This window comes from Macaca fascicularis, chromosome 19, assembly GCF_037993035.2.
Source record: "Macaca fascicularis isolate 582-1 chromosome 19, T2T-MFA8v1.1".
Classification (NCBI taxonomy): domain Eukaryota; kingdom Metazoa; phylum Chordata; class Mammalia; order Primates; family Cercopithecidae; genus Macaca; species Macaca fascicularis.
Genome location: NC_088393.1, coordinates 49354875 through 49374417, shown reverse-complemented (window position 1 = coordinate 49374417; position 19543 = coordinate 49354875). Strand labels below are relative to the sequence as shown.

At 52.8% G+C, this 19543-nt stretch overlaps 2 protein-coding genes across 7 annotated transcripts; one reads left to right on the top strand and one right to left on the bottom strand.

Annotated features, from left to right (window-relative positions):
- Positions 1-2143: 2143 nt before the first annotated feature.
- Positions 2144-6652, bottom strand: PRR19 (proline rich 19). The gene is made up of 3 exons (XM_005589381.4): positions 6567-6652; positions 3267-3873; positions 2144-3182 (listed from the first exon to the last, which is right to left on the bottom strand). The coding sequence occupies exons 2-3, from the start codon at positions 3865-3867 to the stop codon at positions 2713-2715; spliced, it is 1071 nt and encodes a 356-aa protein (XP_005589438.2). The 5' UTR covers positions 3868-3873; positions 6567-6652; the 3' UTR covers positions 2144-2712.
- A 4734-nt stretch (positions 6653-11386) lies between these two features.
- On the top strand, positions 11387-18367 carry PAFAH1B3 (platelet activating factor acetylhydrolase 1b catalytic subunit 3). 6 transcript variants are annotated; one of them, XM_005589384.5, is made up of 6 exons: positions 11387-11509; positions 11868-11961; positions 12166-12255; positions 14189-14305; positions 14384-14434; positions 18036-18367. In XM_005589384.5, the coding sequence occupies exons 1-6, from the start codon at positions 11448-11450 to the stop codon at positions 18321-18323; spliced, it is 702 nt and encodes a 233-aa protein (XP_005589441.1). In that variant the 5' UTR covers positions 11387-11447; the 3' UTR covers positions 18324-18367. The 6 variants fall into 6 exon arrangements, with proteins under 6 accessions (XP_005589441.1, XP_005589440.1, XP_005589439.1 ...); XM_005589383.5 differs by having other exon boundaries at positions 14384-14467; XM_005589382.5 differs by having other exon boundaries at positions 14384-14506.
- The last annotated feature ends 1176 nt before the right edge of the window (positions 18368-19543 follow it).

Genomic DNA, 19543 nt, shown 5'->3' with positions numbered 1-19543 from the left:
AAGGGGCCGCCGGGCGCCGCGCTCCCCGCCCCCTCCTACAAGAGGGCCCTACCTGACTCCTATCTTCAACGCGTGGGAGGGGGATGTTCATCCTCTGTCACCCCGCCCCAGCCCTCCCCTCCTGGAGTCCCGTAGATACCTATGGTTTCCCGTGTCCTAAACTGAACTCATGTCTTCCAAAGCCATGCCCCCTCCAGACTGCCTTCTCTGGATACCCCCCTGTCACCCAGGCTGGAGTGCAGTGGTGCGACCTCGGCTCACTGCAACCTCCACCTCCCAGGTTCAAGCGATTCTCCTGCCTCAGCCTCCTGAGTAGCTGGGATTACAGGCGCCCACCACCATACCCGGCTGATTTTTTCGTATTTTTTATAGAGATGGGGTTTCACCATGTTGGCCAGGCTGGTTTCAAACTCCTAACCTCAAGTGATCTGCTCACCTCGGCCTCCCAAAGTGCTAGGATTACAGGCGTAAGCCACCGCGCCTGGCCAACAAGTCTTTGATTGCCCATCACCACCTCTATTGCAACCACCCCCAGCTGTGTCCATCCTGGAGTTGCCAGCATTCTAGATCTGATGCACCCTTCGAAGTGCCCACGGAGGCACAGAGAGGGCAAGCCACTTGTTACACTCCATGGTAGTGGTGGAGCCCTCAGTATAACCACCGTACCCCTCTGCCTGACCATGACCTGTCACTGCTTACCACGTTGTGAAACTGGGTTGCTGTGAGAGACAGAGGTGGTAGTGTGAGATAGCCAAAAGCGTGTTTCAGATCCAAGTTGAAATAACTTGCTTGGGTTCATTCAAATCCCAGCCTGGCCCCTACTTTGTCATTTGTCCACCATAAGACCTGGGCCAAGTCATGCAGCCCTGTGATCTCTCAGCCCAGTCCCCTCTATGCGGGTATCAACCCTGTGGTTTCCCAGAGGACAACAGCAAGCCCTAGAAAGGCTTTTCAGAGTACAAGCCACGCCCTTCACCTTGATTTTCCTGATCAGACTCCAACAAATATTTCTAGCTTTATCCTTCTCCACTGCAGAAAACTGGGGGCTGCTCAAAATATAATTTTTTAAATTTTTCTAAGCCAAGGGGCCAAGCCGGAAATATAAGTGAAACATTTTTTTTGTTTGTTTGTTTGTTTGTTTTTTGAGACGGAGTCTCGCTCTGTCGCCCAGGCTGGAGTGCAGTGGCGTCGGCTCACTGCAAGCTCCGCATCCTGGGTTTACGCCATTCTCCTGCCTCAGCCTCCTGAGTAGCTGGGACTACAGGCGCCCGCCACCGCGCCCGGCTAATTTTTTGTATTTTTAGTAGAGACGGGGTTTCACCGTGGTCTGGATCTCCTGACCTTGTGATCCGCCTGCCTCGGCCTCCCAAAGTGCTAGGATTACAGGCGTGAGCCACCGCGCCCGGCCAAGTGAAACATTTTTAATGGAGAGCATGGATCCCAAAAAGAGGGGCCCTCTGCTACTTGGCCAGTTGTGCCAGGAAGGCTTGTAGTTCTGCTGCCAGATCCCTTTTTTTTCTCTTTCTTTCTTTCTTTCTTTCTGAGAGAAGCCAGAAATGCAACTTAAAAAAAAAAAAAAAAAAAAAAAAAAAAAGCAAACTGCCTGGTTTGTAACAGTAGGCAACTGATTCAAACATTTAAAACATATCGTGGGTGAAATTTTAAAAAGCCTGTGGACCAGATTCAGCCCTGATCTGTCACTCCTGCCCTGAGCCTGCACATACACTGTTCCCTGTGTTCACACACCAGGAGGCATTCAAGGGCAGGCCCAGATGTGCCTTACTCTAGGTCCCAGTGTGGCCTAGGGATTTGCTGAGTGAAAATGGCCCTACATCTGCTATGCACCCTCCTCCAGGACTTGCATATGCTGTTCCCCTTGCCTGAAATGTTCTTTTCCATAAGTACCAAGTTTCCACCAACTTTGAAAACTACAGGGTTGGCAGGGCACGGTGGCTCATGCCTGTAATTGCAGCACTTTGGGAGACCAAGGTGGGTGGATTACTTGAGATCAGGAGTTCGAGACCAGCCTGGCCAACATGGCGAAACTCTGTCTCTACTAAAAATACAAAAATTAGCCATGTATGGTGGCGCTACACCTGTAATTTCAGCTCCTTGGGAGGCTGAGGCAGGAGAATCGCTTGGACCTGGGTAGCGGAGGTTGCAGTGAGCCGAGATTGTGCCATTGCACTCTAACCTGGAGAAGAAAATGAGACTCTGTCTCCAAAAAAAAAAGAAAGAAAAGATACAGCTCTTCTATGAAGAATTCTCTCCTCACTAGGGCAGTCATCACTCCCTCCTTGGACTGCCCCAGCCCCTGCACCTCTCTTGCTCTCCTAGACACAACCATTGGAGCTGGGGTTGTGTGTGCCCACCACCAAACTGGGAGCCTCATGAGGACAAGGCCTTTGTCTCACTCACTCTGGGGCCCCAGCATCACCAGAGCTCAGGGTCAGGTATACAGTTAGCCACAGTGGGCATATGTGTTGGACTAATTGAAGTCCCAATTTTCCCCACTATGCTGGCTCCTCAGGCCCTATGAAGGTAACAAGACACAGTACCATCCCCTCCATCTTGAACCTAGAACTCAGAGCTAAGGAAAGCTGCTCTCCTGGGTCAGCAACTCACTGAAAATCAAGAGGGCCATGAAAAGTACTTTATTGAGGTAACTGGGAATACAAGATATCTGTCCCTAGCCCTAGCCTCAGCCCCTCCTCAGTACAGTCTCATGGGTGGAAAAGACCAGGCTTCCGGACTGCTCTGGGCCACTACCCAGGAGAGGCTGGGCGGTGGGGAAGCAGGGCAGGGGCTCCAGTCCAGGACAGAGGTTCGGGGCAACAGGGGTGATGAAGGCTGAGGCAGGGGCTGAGGGAGGCCAACCCCCCAGGGCCGAGGAGGGGGTGGCGTGGCTACCAGCCAGATGCTTTTTAGCAAGTCAAACGCTGTTGGAGGACCCCAGGCTGTTCCAGATGGCGAAGACAGTGAGGGAAAGTATGGTGGCCAGGGACCTCTTGGTGGTGCCATACTCCCCCTGTGCGCAGTGGGCATGCTGGAGGTGTAGGGCATGGGGAAGGTGAATTCCTTTGTCCCTTGTTGCTTCCTTTGCCTCCCCTCCTCTGGGACTTGATCAGGGCTATTGATCCAGAAGGGTGTCATCTTTCTCTCAGAGACCCCAGGCTTGGCCCCTGGCACAGAGAAAGAAGCATAGAGGCCAGCTGAGCTAGAGTCGACAAAGGGAAGGGGAGTACAGGGGCAGGAGCGAGGCTCACCTGGCAAGGGTGGCTGGCAGCCCCGAAGCACCAGTGCAAGGTCAGGCACACAACCATGACAGGCCTGCAAGGTACGCACGATGGCATCCCTGGCATCCTGAATCAGGTTCCTCCGGGGGAAGGCCTGTGGCAAACTCAGCTGACACGGCAGCTCTGCCAGCAGCTGCCCCACGCCAGGCAACTCTGGGGAACTGGGTGGGCCTGGGCCCGAACCTCCAGGCATCTGGTTCTCTTTGTCCCTGGATTGTGGGGCTATTTCCTGGGCCCTGCCTGGGCTTGGGGCGGGCTTGGCGGGGAGTGTGGGGCTGCCTGGCACCAGTGTCCCACTGCTAAGCAGCCTTGCAACATCTAGGGATTTCACCTCGTGATTGAAGAGACCCCGATGCTCCCGGCTCAGCCGGCCCTGGGTTATGACCACGAGCTTGGAGGCAGTAGGGACCACAGGTGGATCCCGAATGGCCACAGGAGGATCGTGATGGGCTAATGGCTGGCGGCTGCCCACCAGGGCCTTGTTACGTTCTCGCCTAGTCTTCCGACGGCGGACACGACCAGGTTTCTCAGGCTGCTGAAAAGGTTGGGAGACTGGTCCCCGGGTATCCATGGTGTCCTGGAATATAAAGATAGGGTGGCCATCAGCATGCAGATAAGTCAAGGGGAGTAGCAAAGTGAATAGGGAGGGCCAGGCGCGGTGGCACATGCCTGTAATACCAACACTGGGGTAGGCCGAGGTGGGTGGATCACTTGAGGTCAGGAGTTCAAGACCAGCCTAGCCAACATGGCAAAACCCTGTCTTTACTAAAAATACAAAAATTGGCCAGGCGCAGTGGCTCACACTTGTAATCCTAGTACTTTGGGAGGCTGAGGCAGGTGGATCAACTGAGGTCAGGAGTTCGAGACCAGCCTGGCCATGGTGAAACCCTGTCTCTACTAAAAATAGAAAAATTAGCCAGATTGGCGTGAACCCGGGAGGCGGAGCTTGCAGTGAGCTGAGATCCGGCCACTGCACTCCAGCCTGGGCGACAGAGCGAGACTCCGTCTCAAAAAAAAAAAAAAAAAATTAGCCAGACATGGTGGCACGCACCTGTAATTCCAGCTACTCAGGAGGCTGAGGCAGGAGAATCACTTGAACCCAGGAGGCGGAGGTTGCAGTGAGTTGAGATCATGCCACTGTACTCCAGCCTGGGCGACAGAGCGAGATTCTGTCTCAAAAAAAAAAAAAAGGCTGGGCGCGGTGGCTCAAGCCTGTAATCCCAGCACTTTGGGAGGCCAAGACGGGTGGATCACGAGGTCAGGATATCGAGACCATCCTGGCTAACACGGTGAAACCCCGTCTCTACTTAAAAAATACAAAAAAAACTAGCCAGGCGAGGTGGCGGGTGCCTGTAGTCCCAGCTACTACGGGAGGCTGAGGCAGGAGAATGGCGTAAACCCGGGAGGCGGAGCTTGCAGTGAGCTGAGATCCGGCCACTGCACTCCAGCCTGGGCGACAGAGCGAGACTCCGTCTCAAAAAAAAAAAAAAAAAAAAAATATATATATATATATATATAGCTTGGTGTGGTGGTGCACACCTGTAATCTCAGCTACTCAGGAGGCTGAAGCAGGAGGCTGAGGCAGAAGAATCACTTGAAACCAGAAGGCAGAGGTTGCAGTGAGTCAAGATTGTGCCACTGCACTTCAGTCTGGGCAACAAAGTGAGACTCCATCTCAAAAACAAAACAAAACAAAACAAAAAAACAAGTGAATAGGGAGATGTTTTGGGGTGAGGTGGGAATACTATTTAGGGTGACCAGATGAGGCCAGGCACGGTGGCTCACATCTGTAATCCTAGCACTTTGGGAGGCTGAGGCGGGAGTATCGCTTGAGGCCAGGAGTTCAAGACCAACCTGAGCAGCAAAGCGAGACCCTCGTCTCTACAGAAAATAAAAATAAAATTAGCTGGACGATGCCAGGTGCGGTGGCTCATGCCTGTAATCCCAGTACTTTGGGAGGCCGAGGCAAGCAGATCACCTGAGACCATGAGTTCGAGACCAGCCTGGCCAACATGTCGAAACCTCGTCTCTACTAAAACACAAAAATTAGCTGCATGTGATGGTGCGTGCCTGTAATCCCAGCTACTCGGGAGGCTGAGGCAGGAGAATCGCTTTAACCCAGGAGATGGAGGTTGCAGTGAGCCGAGATTGTGCCACTGCACGATAAACCTGGGCAACAGAGTGAGACTCTGTCTCAAAAAAAAAAGAAAAAGAAAAAGAAAAAAATTTGCTGGGATTCCATGGCCCACACCTGTAGTCCCAGCTACTAGGGAAACTGAGGTGGGAGGATCCCTTGAGCCCAGGAGTTGGAGGTTACACTGAGGTATGATTGCACCACTGTGCCCCAGCCTAGGCAAGAGAGTGAGACCTTGTCTCTCAAAAGAGAGAGAGAAGATGAGAGAAAATAAGTGAGCAGAGAGAGATTGGAAAAGGTTTGGTCAGATAAGGAATCACAGGGGTAGGATGAAGTCGAAGGAATCACTGCTAATGGGAAGAGAAGCCAGGAAATAGAGAAAGGCTATTAGGAACAGGGACATGGGGAAACAGTTAAAAGATGGAGGGTGGGGGCCAGGCGCAGTGGCTCACGCCTGTAGTCCCAACACTTTGGGAGGCCAAGGTGGGTGGATCATTTGAGGTCAGGAGTTGGAGACCAGCCTGGCCATCATGTGAAACTCCGCCTCTACTAAAAATACAAAAATTAGCCGGGCGTTGTGGTGAATGCCTGTAATCTCACCTACTCAGAAGGCTGAGGCAGGAGAATCACTTGAAATCGGGAGACGGAGGTTGCAGTGAGCCGAGATCGCGCCACTGCACTCCAGCCTGGCGGACACAACAAGACTCAGTCTCAAAAAAAAGAAAGAAAGAAAAAAAAAAAAGGATGGAGGGTGGCGAACGGGTCATGAGATTGGAGGGATCTGGGGTACCAGAAAGGGATTCTGGACGGAGAAATCCAGGAGTATACGAGGTACAGGGGAATACATAAAGTGGAAAGAGATGGTAGACTAAAAGAAACAGGAGAGGGAGAGCGGCAAGAGAAGTCCAGCGAGCCTGAGAAAACCTCGAGAGAACAGAAAGGGAGACAGAGGCGCAATCAGGGACAGGGCCTGATCACAAAGGAAGGGCCTAGGGTAGGAGAGGAAGCATGGTGACCAGCCGTGGTTAGGGCAGGGGTCGCAGAGTGAAGGAAGTGGGGTATGGTTGGTAGGAGCTGGGTAGGGGAAGTGCACGTCTCCTGCCCCAACGAACCCCGGCCCTTCCCACTTCACGTACCTGTGGGGCGCAATGGCTTCTTTTCCGCGGTGACCCCAGCTCTCAAAGCCACCTGGCTCTGTTCCGGGCCTCGGGCACCCCTACACGCATGCGCGTGCCCTTTCCATGCCCTTTGGCTTCGTAGCTCTGAGAGGACGGAAACCCAGAGGCGCGTGCCAGAGAAGTGCCGGTTACAGCCCCGCCCCTACCAGCCTCAATTTCAGAACTCTCCCTTTCTTGGTTTTAGCACCTCCCATCCACCAATTGGCTGTGAGGTTCACTAGGTCCGCCCCCTTCCTGAATGCTGATTGGTTCCGATAGCTATCGGCGGTCTTTAGGGGGCTGGTTGAAACCAGGCGTGCCAAGCGGAAGAAGGGTCATGGTAGCCCCCATGCACAGCAGTCCCCCAAGCAGCCACAGACATATTCCCTAGAAAACTTATATAGTTGGCCCGGCGTGGTGGGTCACGCCTGTAATCCCAGCACTTTGGGAGGCAGAGGCAGGTGGCTGGCTTGAGCCCAAGAGTTCAAGACCACCCTGGACAACATAGGGAGACCCTGACTACAAAAAATAAATTAGTGTTGGGCGCGGTGGCTCACGCCTGTAATCCCAGCACTTTGGAAGGCCAAAACGGGCAGATCACGAGGTCAGGAGATCGAGACCATCCTGGCTAACACGGTGAAACCCCGTCTCTACCAAAAATACAAAAACTTAGCCAGGCATGGTGGCAGGCGCCTGTAGTCCCAGCTACTCGGGAGGCTGAGGCAGGAGAATGGCGTGAACCCGGGAGACGGAGCTTGCAGTGAGCCGAGATCGCACCACAGCACTCCAGCCTGGGCAACAGAGCGAGACTCCATCTCTAAATAAATAAATAAATAAATAAATAAATAAATAAGCTGGGCGCAGTGGTGCGTGCCTGTGTGCCCAGCTACTTGGGAGGCTGATGCAGGAGGATCGCTTAAGACTAGGAGGTGGAGGCAGCAGTGAGCCATGATCAGACCCCTGCACTCCAGCCTGAGGGAAAGGGCAAGACTCCCTAAAAGAGAAAAAATTAGGCCGGGTGCGATGGCTCACGACTATATATCCAGCGACTCAGGAGGCTGGGGCAGGAGAATTGCTTGAATCTGGGAAGTGGAGGTTGCAGTGAGCTGAGATAGCACCACCGCACTCTAGACTGGGCAACAGAATAAGAGTCCATCTCAAAAAAAGTTAGTATAGTGTTGTGATTCATAGCTAGGCTTGGTTTAAATGCCCAAAGTGGCACAATTGGGCTGTGTGACCTTGGAAACGTTTGTAACTGGTCAGACTTAGTTTTCTGATCTGTAAAATGGGATTGGTAATAAAACTAGCTTCCTCATTTGGTTGCTAGAAGGATAAACTAGACCAATATGTCTAACTTGAAATGGGCCTGGTGAATGAAGAATGCCTGGAAGCTTTGTTTCTCACCAAGTTTTGCTTCAGGAACTGCTCCAATTTATCTGTCTACACTTGTCCCCTCAGACTTTACTTAAAAATTTTTTTTTCTCAGCTGGGCACAGTGGCTCACGCCTGTAATCCCAGCACTTCGGGAGGCCAAGGTGGGTAGATCATGAGGTCAGGAGATCGAGACCATCCTGGCTAACACAGTGAAACCTCATCTCTACTAAAAATACAAAAAATTAGCCGGGTGGCACACGCCTGTAGTCCCACATACTTGGGAGGCTGAGGCAGGAGAATCACTTGAATCCGGGAGGCAGAGGTTGCAGTGAGCCGAGATCACGCCATTGCACTCCAGCCTGGGCGACAGAGCGAGACTCTACCTCAAAAAAAAGAAAAAAAAATTATCTCTCTTTTTTTGCTTTTTTTTTTTTTGAGACAGAGTCTTGCTCTGTTGCCCAGGCTGGAGTGCAGTGGCACTCTCGGCTCACTGTAAGCTCCGTCTCCTGGGTTCACACCCTTCTCCTGGCTCAGCCTCCCCAGTAGCTGGGACTACAGAGGCCCACCACCACGACTGGCTAATTTTTTTGTTTTATTAGTAGAGACGGGGTTTCACCATGTTAGCCAGGATGGTCCCGATCTCCTGACCTCGTGATCTGCCCATCTTGGCCTCCCAAAGTGCTGGGATTACAGGCGTGAGCCACCGTGCGCGGCCAAAAATTTCTCTCTTATTAAACCACTGACTTGAAGGCATAATTATGACTTCTTTTCTTTTCTTTTTGAGATGGAATTTCAATCTGTCACCCAGGCTGGAGTGCAGTGGCACAATCTCGACTGATTGCAACCTCCACCTCCCGGGTTCAAGCTATTCTCCTGCCTCAGCCTCCCAGGTAACTGGGACTACAGGCATAGACCACCATGCCCAGCTAATCTTCGTTTTTTTTTGAGACGGAGTCTCGTGCTCTGTCTCCTAGGCTGGAGTACAGTGGCACAATCTCAGCTCTCGGCTCACTGCAAGCTCTGCCTCCCGGGTTCACGCCATTCCCCTGCCTCAGCCTTGCGTAAGCTGGGACTAGAGGTGCATGCCACCACGCCTGGCTAATTTTTTGTATTTTTAGTAGAGACGGGGTTTCGCCATGTTAGCCAGGATGGTCTCAAACTCCTGACCTCGTGATCCGCCTGCCTCGGCCTCCCAAAGTGCTGAGATTACAGATGTGAGCCACCGCGCCTGGCCTAATCTTTGTATTTTTTAATAGAGATGGGGTTTTGCTATGTTGGTCAGGCTGGTCTCGAACTCCTGACCTCAAGTGATCCGCCCACTTCAGCCTCCCAAAGTACCAGGATTACAGGAGTGAGCCACTGTGCCTGGCTGATTATGACTTCTTTTTTGGAGACAGGGACTCACTCTGTCACCCAACCTGGAGTGCAGTGACACAATCATGGCCCACTGCTGCCTCATCTCCCGGGTTCAAGCAATCCTCCCACCTCAGCCTCCCAACCTCCCAAGTAACTGGGACTACAGGCACTTACCTTTTTTTTTTTTTTTTTTCTTGAGACAGGGTCTCACCTGGCTCCCTCAGACTTTGTTTGTTTATGTAATTAAGACAGAGTCTCGCAGTGTCACCCAAGCTGGGCCGCTGTATCGCCCTGGCTGGGCTGCAGTGGCACCATCTCAGCTCACTGCAACCTCTGCCTCCCAGACTCAAGCGATTATCCTGCCTCAGCCTCCCAAGTAGCTGGGACTACAGGTGTGTGCCACCATGCCCAGCTAATTTTTTTTTTTTTTTTTAGTAGAGATGGGGTTTCGCCATATTGACCAGGCTGGTTGACCTCAAATGATCTGCCCATGTCAGCCTCCCAAAGTGCTGGAATTACAGGCATGAGCCTCCATGCCGGTCTCCCTCACACTTTAAAATCAAGCTATTCCACGATATTCCCCCTGCCTAAAAAGAAAGTGATTACCTGTGTCATTTCTTTCTGCTTGCCCAGCCTTCATTATCTTTCAGACCCAGCTGAGATACTACTCCTAGGAAACCCATAGTCCTCAGAGTCCTTCTCCTCTTCCTCCCCAGAGGTTCCTGTCTCAAACACAACTTTGACACCTGTACACCTTTGTATCTGGATCTGTCTCCCTGAATACACTGGAACAAGGTCAGGAGCTCACCCACTCATTTCCTATTGATTCAGCAAGTACTTGTGGAACAACCACTGTGTGCCCAGCCCGTTCCAGGGAAGTGTATTGAAAAAGAACATAAACACAATGAATAACACTCATCTCTGTCTCAGTATCAATCCACCTCGAAGGAATAAATACATGGGAAGGTCCCACCTGGAGTGGGGCTACAAGAACATGACCAGGACGTTTAGCGGGGAGTGAGACCCCCACCTGGTCCCAGAGAAGAGGGAGATCTGAGAAGACACTGAGGTCTGAGATTAATTTGGGGCGGCTTTCGGGGAGAGGCGCGACCCTAGGTGGCCTTGGTTGTGGATGTAGGTTTCAGAGCTCAGACACACCCAGTTGGCCTGTGGGTTTAGAGAGGGGTGTAGAGGCTGCAGATCTGCAAGATGATCTGCCGGAGGGACGCCAGACTGGACCTGAGCCCTGGAGGCGTCTCTAATTTCCTTTCTCTTTCTGCACCTTCTTCTACCCTCCACGCAGGTCCACGCAGGTCCTATGGTGTCTTGAATGCAAAGATACGTAGTTTATATGTTACGCCGCGCGCGCGCGCACACACACGGTGTTTTGAGTAGGGGTCCTGTGATGTCTTGAATGCAAAGATATGTACTTTAGATTTTTTTTTTTTTTTTTTTTTGAGACGGAGTCTCGCTCTGTCGCCCAGGCTGGCGTGCAGTGGCGCGATCTCGGCTCACTGCAAGCTCCGCCTCCCGGGTTCACGCCATTCTCCTGCCTCAGCCTCCCGTAGTAGCTGGGACTACAGGCGCCCGCCACCAAGCCGGGCTAATTTTTTGTATTTTTAGTAGAGACGGGGTTTCACCGTGTTAGCCAGGATGGTCTCGATCTCCTGATCTCGTGATCCGCCCGCCTCGGCCTCCCAAAGTGCTGGGATTACAGATTACATGCTTGAGCCACCGCGCCCGGCCGTACTTTAGATCTTTAGATTTTAACACACACACGTACACACACACACACACACACACACACACACACACACACACACAGTGTTTTGAGTAGGGGAAGCCCACGAGCAGATAGGCTCACTAAAGCCCTGGCGCTGCCTTAGAGTGGCTCCTTAGAACGGAGCCTCGAATTTTTACGTTTTGTCATCTTCCTTTTCTGTCCCCCACATCAGTAGAAAATGGGAGCGTCCCCTCCTAGCCAGGTGCATTCGAGCCACCCCTTCAAGGGAATCCAAGAATGGACTCGTCCACTCTCTCCCCTCCCCCACCACGTGAATGGGCCCCCCGCCCCTCCGCCCCCCCGCAACAGTAGGTGGTCCCTTCCGCACATTTCGCTCTGTGCAGCAAATGGTTTCTTCCCATTTGCTAGAAAGACGGCTAGATCTTCCCGCCCACTCTCGACTCTTCAGGTAGTTCGCCCCTCCCCGTGGCCGGTGGGTGGTTTCTCCCTCCTCCCCGCCTCGGGAGCTGGATGGTCTAGCCTCTCCCTCCCCCCATCCCGTGCCGGGTGCGCGGCCTGGGAGTCCGCCGCCCGAGCGGGAAGCGCCGGGCGAGCCCACTGCGCGGCCATCGTGGGGGAAGCGAAGGTTCCTGATTCCGAAGGTTTCTGTCCCTGGAGAGGAGGCGGCGCCCTGTATCGGCCTTCGTCCTCCGCGGGTGTGCTATCGTTGGGACGGTCCTTTGTTGCCTCGAGGGGGAGGAGTGGGCGTGGCGGAGCCAGCTCGGTCTGGAACACTCCCGGGCCGACCCGACTCGCTCATCCTGCAGGAGCTGCGGCGCCAAGATGAGCCGAGAGGAGAACCCAGCCAGCAAGCCCACGCCGGTGCAGGACGTACAGGGCGACGGGCGCTGGATGTCCCTGGTGAGCGTTCCCACCTGGGATATTGAGGAGTCCTGGGGGCGGGGGGCGGGGGGCGGGGGTGGCTCAGGAGAACGGCTGGTTCGTGCCACTCTCACTACCTGATTGGGAAACTGAGAGCAGTTGGGGAGGCGCTGCCTAAGGGAACAGGGCGGGGTGGGCCCAGGAGCGTGCGTGCCATTGACTCCCTCTCGCGCGCTCCCGCAGCACCATCGGTTCGTGGCTGACAGCAAAGATAAAGAACCCGAAGTCGTCTTCATCGGGGACTCCTTGGTCCAGCTAATGCACCAGTGCGAGGTGAGGGCAGTCCCTCTCTCCCTGCCCCATCCAGCCCTGTGCCCATGCTGACACATCTGGACCAGAACCCCGGCCAGGTGGGGTATTATGGGAGTACCCAGATTGGCCTGAGGCAGCCTGAGGCTACGAGAATCTTGGTGTAAGGTGCAACATTCTATTGAGAAGAAATTGTATGCCCTGGTTTTATCAGATTGGATTTGTGTATAATGTACCAAGACCTAAAATAAGGTTTTCCTGCCATAGGCTTGCCTAAAGTGAGGCTCTTTCTTGTTTGCTTTAAGCAGTGCGAAGCCCTGATGGGTTTACACAAAGCTATAGTCACTTTACAGGAAGTGAAGGTCAACTCTAATGGCACTCCACAAAAAGGACTCAATCATAATAATATCTTTCCACAAAGCATGTCCAACTGTAATGGCTTTCATCAAAATAAGTTTCAACTGTAATACCGTTGGTTCAATGCATGGCTCAAACAGACTGGATTTTCATAGTGAGTCTTGCTTCTGTGGGGCTTGGTTTATTTTGTTTGTTGGTTGGTTGGTTTTTGAGACAGGGTCTTGCTCTGTCACACAGGCTGGCTTGCAGTGGTATGATCTCTGTGCACTTCAACCTCTGCCTCCTGGGCTCAAGCGATCCTCCCACCTAAGCCTCCTGAGTAGCTGGGACTACCGGTGTCCACCACCATGCACCCGGCTAATTTTTGTAGAGATAGGGTTTTGCCCTGTTGCGCGGGTTGGTCTTGAACTCCTGGGCTCAAGCAGTCCACCCACCTCAGCATGAGCCACAGAGCCTGGGGCTTGGTTTAAAGTGAGACTCTAGGCCAGGTGTGGTGGCTCACACCTATAATCCCAGCACTTTGGGAGGCCGAGGCAGGCGGATGACCTGAGGTCAGGAGTTCGAGACCAGCCTGGCCAACATGGCGAAACCCTGTCTCTACTAACAATACAAAAATTAGCTGGGCACGGTGACACATACCTATAGTCCCAGGTACTTGGGAGGCTGAGGCAGGAGAATCGCTAGAACCCAAAGGCAGAGATTGCAATGAGCTGAGATCACACTACTGCACTCCAGCCTGGGCGACAAGAGTGAAACTCCGTCTCAAAAAATAAATAGGCTGGGCACTGTGGCTCATGCCTGTAATCCCAACACTTTGGGAGGCCGAGGTGGGTGGATCACCTGAGGTCAGGAGTTCGAGACCAGCCTGGCCCACATGGTGAAACCCCCATCTCTACTAAAAAATACAAAAAGTTAGCCGGGGCCGGGCGCGGTGGCTCAAGCCTGTAATCCCAGCACTTTGGGAGGCCGAGGCGGGCGGATCACGAGGTCAGGAGATCAAGACCATCCTGGCTAACACAGTGAAACCCCGTCTCTACTAAAAATACAAAAAACTAGCCGGGCGCGGTGGCGGGCGCCTGTAGTCCCAGCTACTCGGGAGGCTGAGGCAGGAGAATGGCGTAAACCCGGGAGGCGGAGCTTGCAGTGAGCTGAGATCCGGCCACTGCACTCCAGCCTGGGTGACAGAGCAAGACTCCGTCTCAAAAAAAAAAAAAAAAAAAAGTTAGCCGGGCATGGTGGCATACGCCTATAGTCCCAGCTACTCGGGAGGCTGAGACATGAGAATCGCTTGAACTAGGGAGGCGGAGGTTGCAATGAGCCGAGATAGTGCCACTGCACTCCAGCGTGCATGACAGAGTAAGACTCTGTCTCAAAAATAAAATAACTCTGTCTCAAAAATAAAATGAAAAATAAATAAATAAAAGTTAATAGGTTTCTATAAAGTGAGGTTCAGCCATGCTGGAGTTTTGCTCCAGGTGAAATTTTAAGACTGCTTCCATGAAGTAAGATTCTTCCATAATGGCATTCGGTTAACACCTGGACAGAGGGGGATGGTCCATGGGGACAGTGCCCTTGTGCCCATACCATTTCTTGCCCACAGATCTGGCGGGAGCTCTTTTCTCCTCTGCACGCACTTAACTTTGGCATCGGTGGTGATGGCACACAGCATGTACTGTGGCGGCTGGAGAATGGGGAGCTGGAACACATCCGGCCCAAGGTGAGCGGGGCTTGGGTGGGGCTCTAAAACATGTTTTGGCTGCCCCCTCACCGCTGCTTCATGTCTCTTTTCCCACAGATTGTGGTGGTCTGGGTGGGCACCAACAACCACGGACACACAGCAGAGCAGGTGACTGGTGGCATCAAGGCCATTGTGCAACTGGTGAATGAGCGGCAGCCCCAGGCCCGGGTTGTGGTGCTGGTGAGAGGCTGGGAGGGTGGGAAAGGAAGAATGGCAGTGGTCTGGGACCCCCTCAGATACAGCCACAGTTGGCACGGTTCTGGGCAACTTGACATAGAGCAGTGGCTTTCAGGCAGAATCTCACATTGGAGCTTGCTGCACCCTTCAGAGTGGCTATGGTTGCAAATGTGCTCAGAGACCTGTTAGCCTTTTTTGCCCAGGGATGGCTTGAGACTTTGGGGGTATTGAAAAACTAAAAAACGGTTGGGCACGGTGGCTCGTGCCTGTAATCCGAACACTTTGGGAGGCCAAGGTGGGAGGATAACCTGAGGTCAGGAGTTTGAGACCAGCCTGGCCAACGTGGCAAAACCCTGTCTCTACTAAAAATACAAAAATTAGCTGGGCATGCTGGCATGCGCCTGTAATCCCAGTTACTTGGGAGGCTAAGGCAGGAGAATCACTTGAACCTGGGAGGCGGAGGTTACAGTGAGCCGAGATCACGCCATTGCATTCCAGCCTGGGCAACAGAGCGAGACTCCGTCTCAAAAACAAAAAGAAGGCCAAGGCGGGTGGATCACGAGGTCAGGAGATCGAGACCATCCTGGCTAACACGGTGAAACCCCATCTCTACTAAAAATACAAAAAATTAGCTGGGTGCGGTGGCGGGTGCCTGTAGTCCCAGCTACTCAGGAGGCTGAGGCAGGAGAATGGTGTGAACCTGAGAGGCGGAGCTAGCAGTAAGTGGAGATCATGCCACTGCACTCTAGCTTGGGCGACAGAGAGAAACTGTCTCGAAAAAAGAAAAATTCAAAAATGGTTGGGCATGGTGGCTCCTGCCTGTAATCCCAGCACTTTGAGAAGCTGAGGTGGGAGGATCGCTTGAGCCCAGGAGTTCAAGACCAGCCTGGGATGTAGCAAGACATTGTCTCTACTAAAAATTGTTAAAAATTAGCTGGGCGTGGCTGGGCGCAGTGGCTCATGCCTGTAATCCCAGAACTTTGGGAGGCCGAGGCGGGCAGATCATGAGGTCAGGAGATCGAGACCATCCTGGCTAACATGGTGAAACCCCGTTTCTACTAAAACATACAAAAAACTAGCCGGGCGAGGTGGCACACGCCTGTAGTCCCACATACTTGGGAGGCTGAGGCAGCAGAATGGAGTGAACCCGGGAGGCAGAGCTTGCCGTGAGCTGAGATCGCGCCACTGCACTCCAGCCTGTGCGACAGAGCAAGACTCCGTCTCAAAAAGAAAAAAAAAATTAGTTGGGCATGGACTGGGCGCAGTGGCTCATGCCTGTACTCCTAGCACTTTGGGAGGCTGAGGCGGGCGGATCACCTGGGGTTGGAAGTTCAAGACCAGCCTGACCAAATGTGGAGAAATCCCACTAAAAATACAAAATTAGCCGGGCGTGGTGGCACATGCTTGTAATGCCGGCTACTCGGGAGGCTAAGGCAGGAGAATCGCTTGAACCCAGGAGGCGGAGGTTGGGGTGAGCCAAGATCGCACTATTGCACTCCGGCCTGGGCAACGAGTGAAACTCTGTCTCAAAAAAAAAAAAAAAAAAGGCCAGGTGCGATGGCTCACTCCTGTAATCCTACCACTTTGGGAGGCCGAGGCGGGCAGATCACAAGGTCAGGAGATCGAGACCATCCTGGCTAACACAGTGAAACCCCGTCTCTACTAAAAATACAAAAAGTTAGCTGGGTGTGGTGGTGGGTGCCTGTAGTCCCAGCTACTCGGGAGGCTGAGGCAGAAGAATGACATGAACCCGGGAGGCGGAGCTTGCAGTGAGCCCAGATCGCGCCACTGCATCCAGCCTGGGTGACAGAGCCAGATTCCGTCTCAAAAAAAAGAAAAAAGAAAAAAAGAAAAATAGCTGACTATGATGGTGTGCAAAACCTGTAACCCCAGCTACTTGGGAGGCTAAAGGGGAAGGATCACTTGAGCCCAGGAATTCAAGGTAACAGTGAGTTGTGATCATGCTACCGCACGCACTCCAGCCTGGGTGACAGAGACCCTGTCTCACCAGAAAACAAAAGAAAAATCCTCAAAAAACCTTGAATAGGCCAAAAGTTGTCAGGCATTCCTGGGGTAAATCTAGGCTTCATCACTTGTGGGTAGCTAAGACATTTCCTCTTCTGAAGGGGGATTGATCCCTTGCCATGAGCCATGATGTTGATATCTTTTATTTATTTATTTTTTTTGAGACAGAGTCTTGCCCTGTTGCCCAGGCCAGAGTGCAGTGGCACAATCTGGGCTCACTGCAGCCTTCTCCTCCTGGGTTCAAGCGATTCTTCTGCCTCAGCCTCCAGAGTAGCTGGGACTGCAGATGTGCACCACCACGCCTGGTTAATTTTTGTATTTTTATTTTATTTATTTATTTATTTATTTTTTTGAGACAGAGTCTCGCTCTGTCGCCCAGGCTGGAGTGCAGTGAAGCGATCTCAGCTCGCTGCAAGCTCTGTCTCCCAGGTTCACGCCATTCTCCTGCCTTAGCCTCCCGAGTAGCTGGGACTACAGGCACGCGCCACCACACCCAGCTGGTTTTTTTTTTTTTTGTATTTTTTTAATAGAGATGGGGTTTCACTGTGTTAGTCAGGATAGTCTAGATCTCCTGACCTTGTGATCCACCCACCTTGGCCTCCCAAAGTGCTGGGATTACAGGCGTGAGCCACCACACCTGGCCTAATTTTTGTATTTTTAGTAGAGATGGGGTTTCACTACATTGGCCGGGCTGGTCTTGAACTCCTGACCTCAAGTGATCCACCCACCTCAGCCTCCCAAAGTGCTGGGATTACAGGAGTGAGCAACCGTGCCTCACTTATTTATTTATTTATTTATTTATTATTTTTATTTATAAAGAACAGATTTATTTCTTACATTTCTGGAGGCTGGGAAGTTTAGGATCAAGGGGTCAACATCTGACAGGGGCCTTCTTTCTCAGTCATCCCATGGTGGAAAAAAGGTCAAGAGAGGGGAAGAGAGAGAGAGAGAGACAAAGACAGTACAAGAGAGCCATTTATTTATTTTTTGAGACAGGATCTGGCTCTGTTGCCCAGGCTGGAGTGCGGGTGGCATGATCTAAGCTCACCGCAACCTCTGCTTCCAGGGCTCAAGTGATCCTCCCATCTCAGCGTCCCAAGTGGCTGGGACTACAGGCACACGCCATCATGTCCCGCTAATTTGTGTGTATTTTTGTTAGAGATGGGGTTTCACCATGTTGCCCAGGTTGGTCTCGAACTCCTGGGCTCAAGCGACCCATCCAGCTCTGTCTTGCGTCATGCTGGGATTACAGGCGTGAGCCACTGCACCTGGCCAACGTCAGCGTTTTTCTAAGTGATACTTGGGAAGAGGCTAAAACCCAGAAGTCTCTTGCTAAATGAGAGCTAGGATGTGATATTTAGGAACTACCCTCCTGCCCTCCCCACTTGCCCATCCCTAGTGTTTTCTGCAGCTGGAAACTTCATGGTGTTGGGTGAAGGACAGGTTGGCATAGAGAACAGGATACCCAAATGCTTGTTTCCTTACTACACCTCGTGTTCCTGCTCAGGGTCTGCTTCCGCGAGGCCAGCATCCCAACCCACTTCGGGAGAAGAACCGACGCGTGAATGAGCTGGTACGGGCAGCATTGGCTGGCCATCCTCGGGCCCACTTCCTAGATGCCGACCCTGGCTTTGTGCACTCAGATGGCACCATCAGCCACCATGACATGTATGATTACCTACATCTGAGCCGCCTGGGCTACACACCTGTTTGCCGGGCTCTGCACTCCCTGCTTCTACGTCTGCTGGCCCAAGACCAGGGCCAAGGTGCTCCCCTGCTGGAGCCCGCACCCTAAGCATCCTGCTGCCTTCCCACAACATTAAACTCTCCTTCCTCGGTGAGCTGTTTCCTGCTTTATGGTCAAACCTGTCTGGGTATCTGGGTACCACCACTAGTCCTTATCCTGATCTGTGACCCTGCAGTTCTGCAAGGTTTTTTGTGTAAGACAGGGTCTCTCTCCATCACCCAGGCTAAAGTACAGTGGTGAGACCACAGCCCACTGCAACATCAACCTCCCAGGCTCAAGTGATCCACCCACCTCAGCCTCCTGAATAGCTGGGACTATAAGCCTGTGCCACTATGTCCAGCTTGTTGTATTTTTTGTAGAGAAGTGGTTTTGCCATGTTGCCCAGCCTGGTCTGACTCCTGAGCTCAAGCAATCCACCCACCTTGGCCTCCCAGGGTGCAGGCATCACAGACATGAGCCACCATGCCTGACTGTGGTTCTATTTCTGCCCAGGGGAGGCATCACTGATCCATCAAGGCACTGTGATTCTTGAGGTTAGGTTAATTTCCACTATCACAATAGTGTGCTTCAGGCAGGCGCTACCAATCAGTAAACACTAGGTAAGACCGGCTTGCCAGCACTATCCTACAAGACCAAGGTCAAGCAAGAATTCTGGGAACACAGTGACCCAGTACAGTCAAGCCCAGCGTACCCTGTCCATCTCTGCATATGCTGTTGCCCTGGCTGGAACTTCCAGGTGCTCCAGCTCTAGCTTAGATGCCGCTTCTGTGGAGATGTCCTGATCCTCCCACTGCTAGTTGTCATCCCTCCACACATGGTGTGGGTATCTGTCACCTCGGGTGGGCACTGTGTCCACATGCTGAGCAGGAGGGGTGTCACTCAGGGGAGGGGTCAAGCCCAGTTGCAGTGCTGGCCCAGGCCACATGGGGGTAGCAGGGGTCACAGGACAAGAGTACTCCAGGTAGACTAGGCTCCCTCCCACCCACTACCACCTCTGGGCTAAGACCTCTTGGGGCCTGTTTCCTGAGGACGAATGACCCCAGAGCCAGTGAGGCTAAACCATCAGGTGGCATCTTGCCTCAGGCCTTCCCCAAACTCATGCAGTCCAATGGCTGAGAACGGGGCCAGCAGGCATTGAGACTCCCTGGGCTCCTAAACTGGAGAGGGGCCATCTGTTCCACAGCAAGTCAGTGACCTGGCCTGTGGGGTTCCTCTGATGTTGGGGGCAGTGGTACTGGAATTGTTCCCCCCACATCATGGAAAGCATA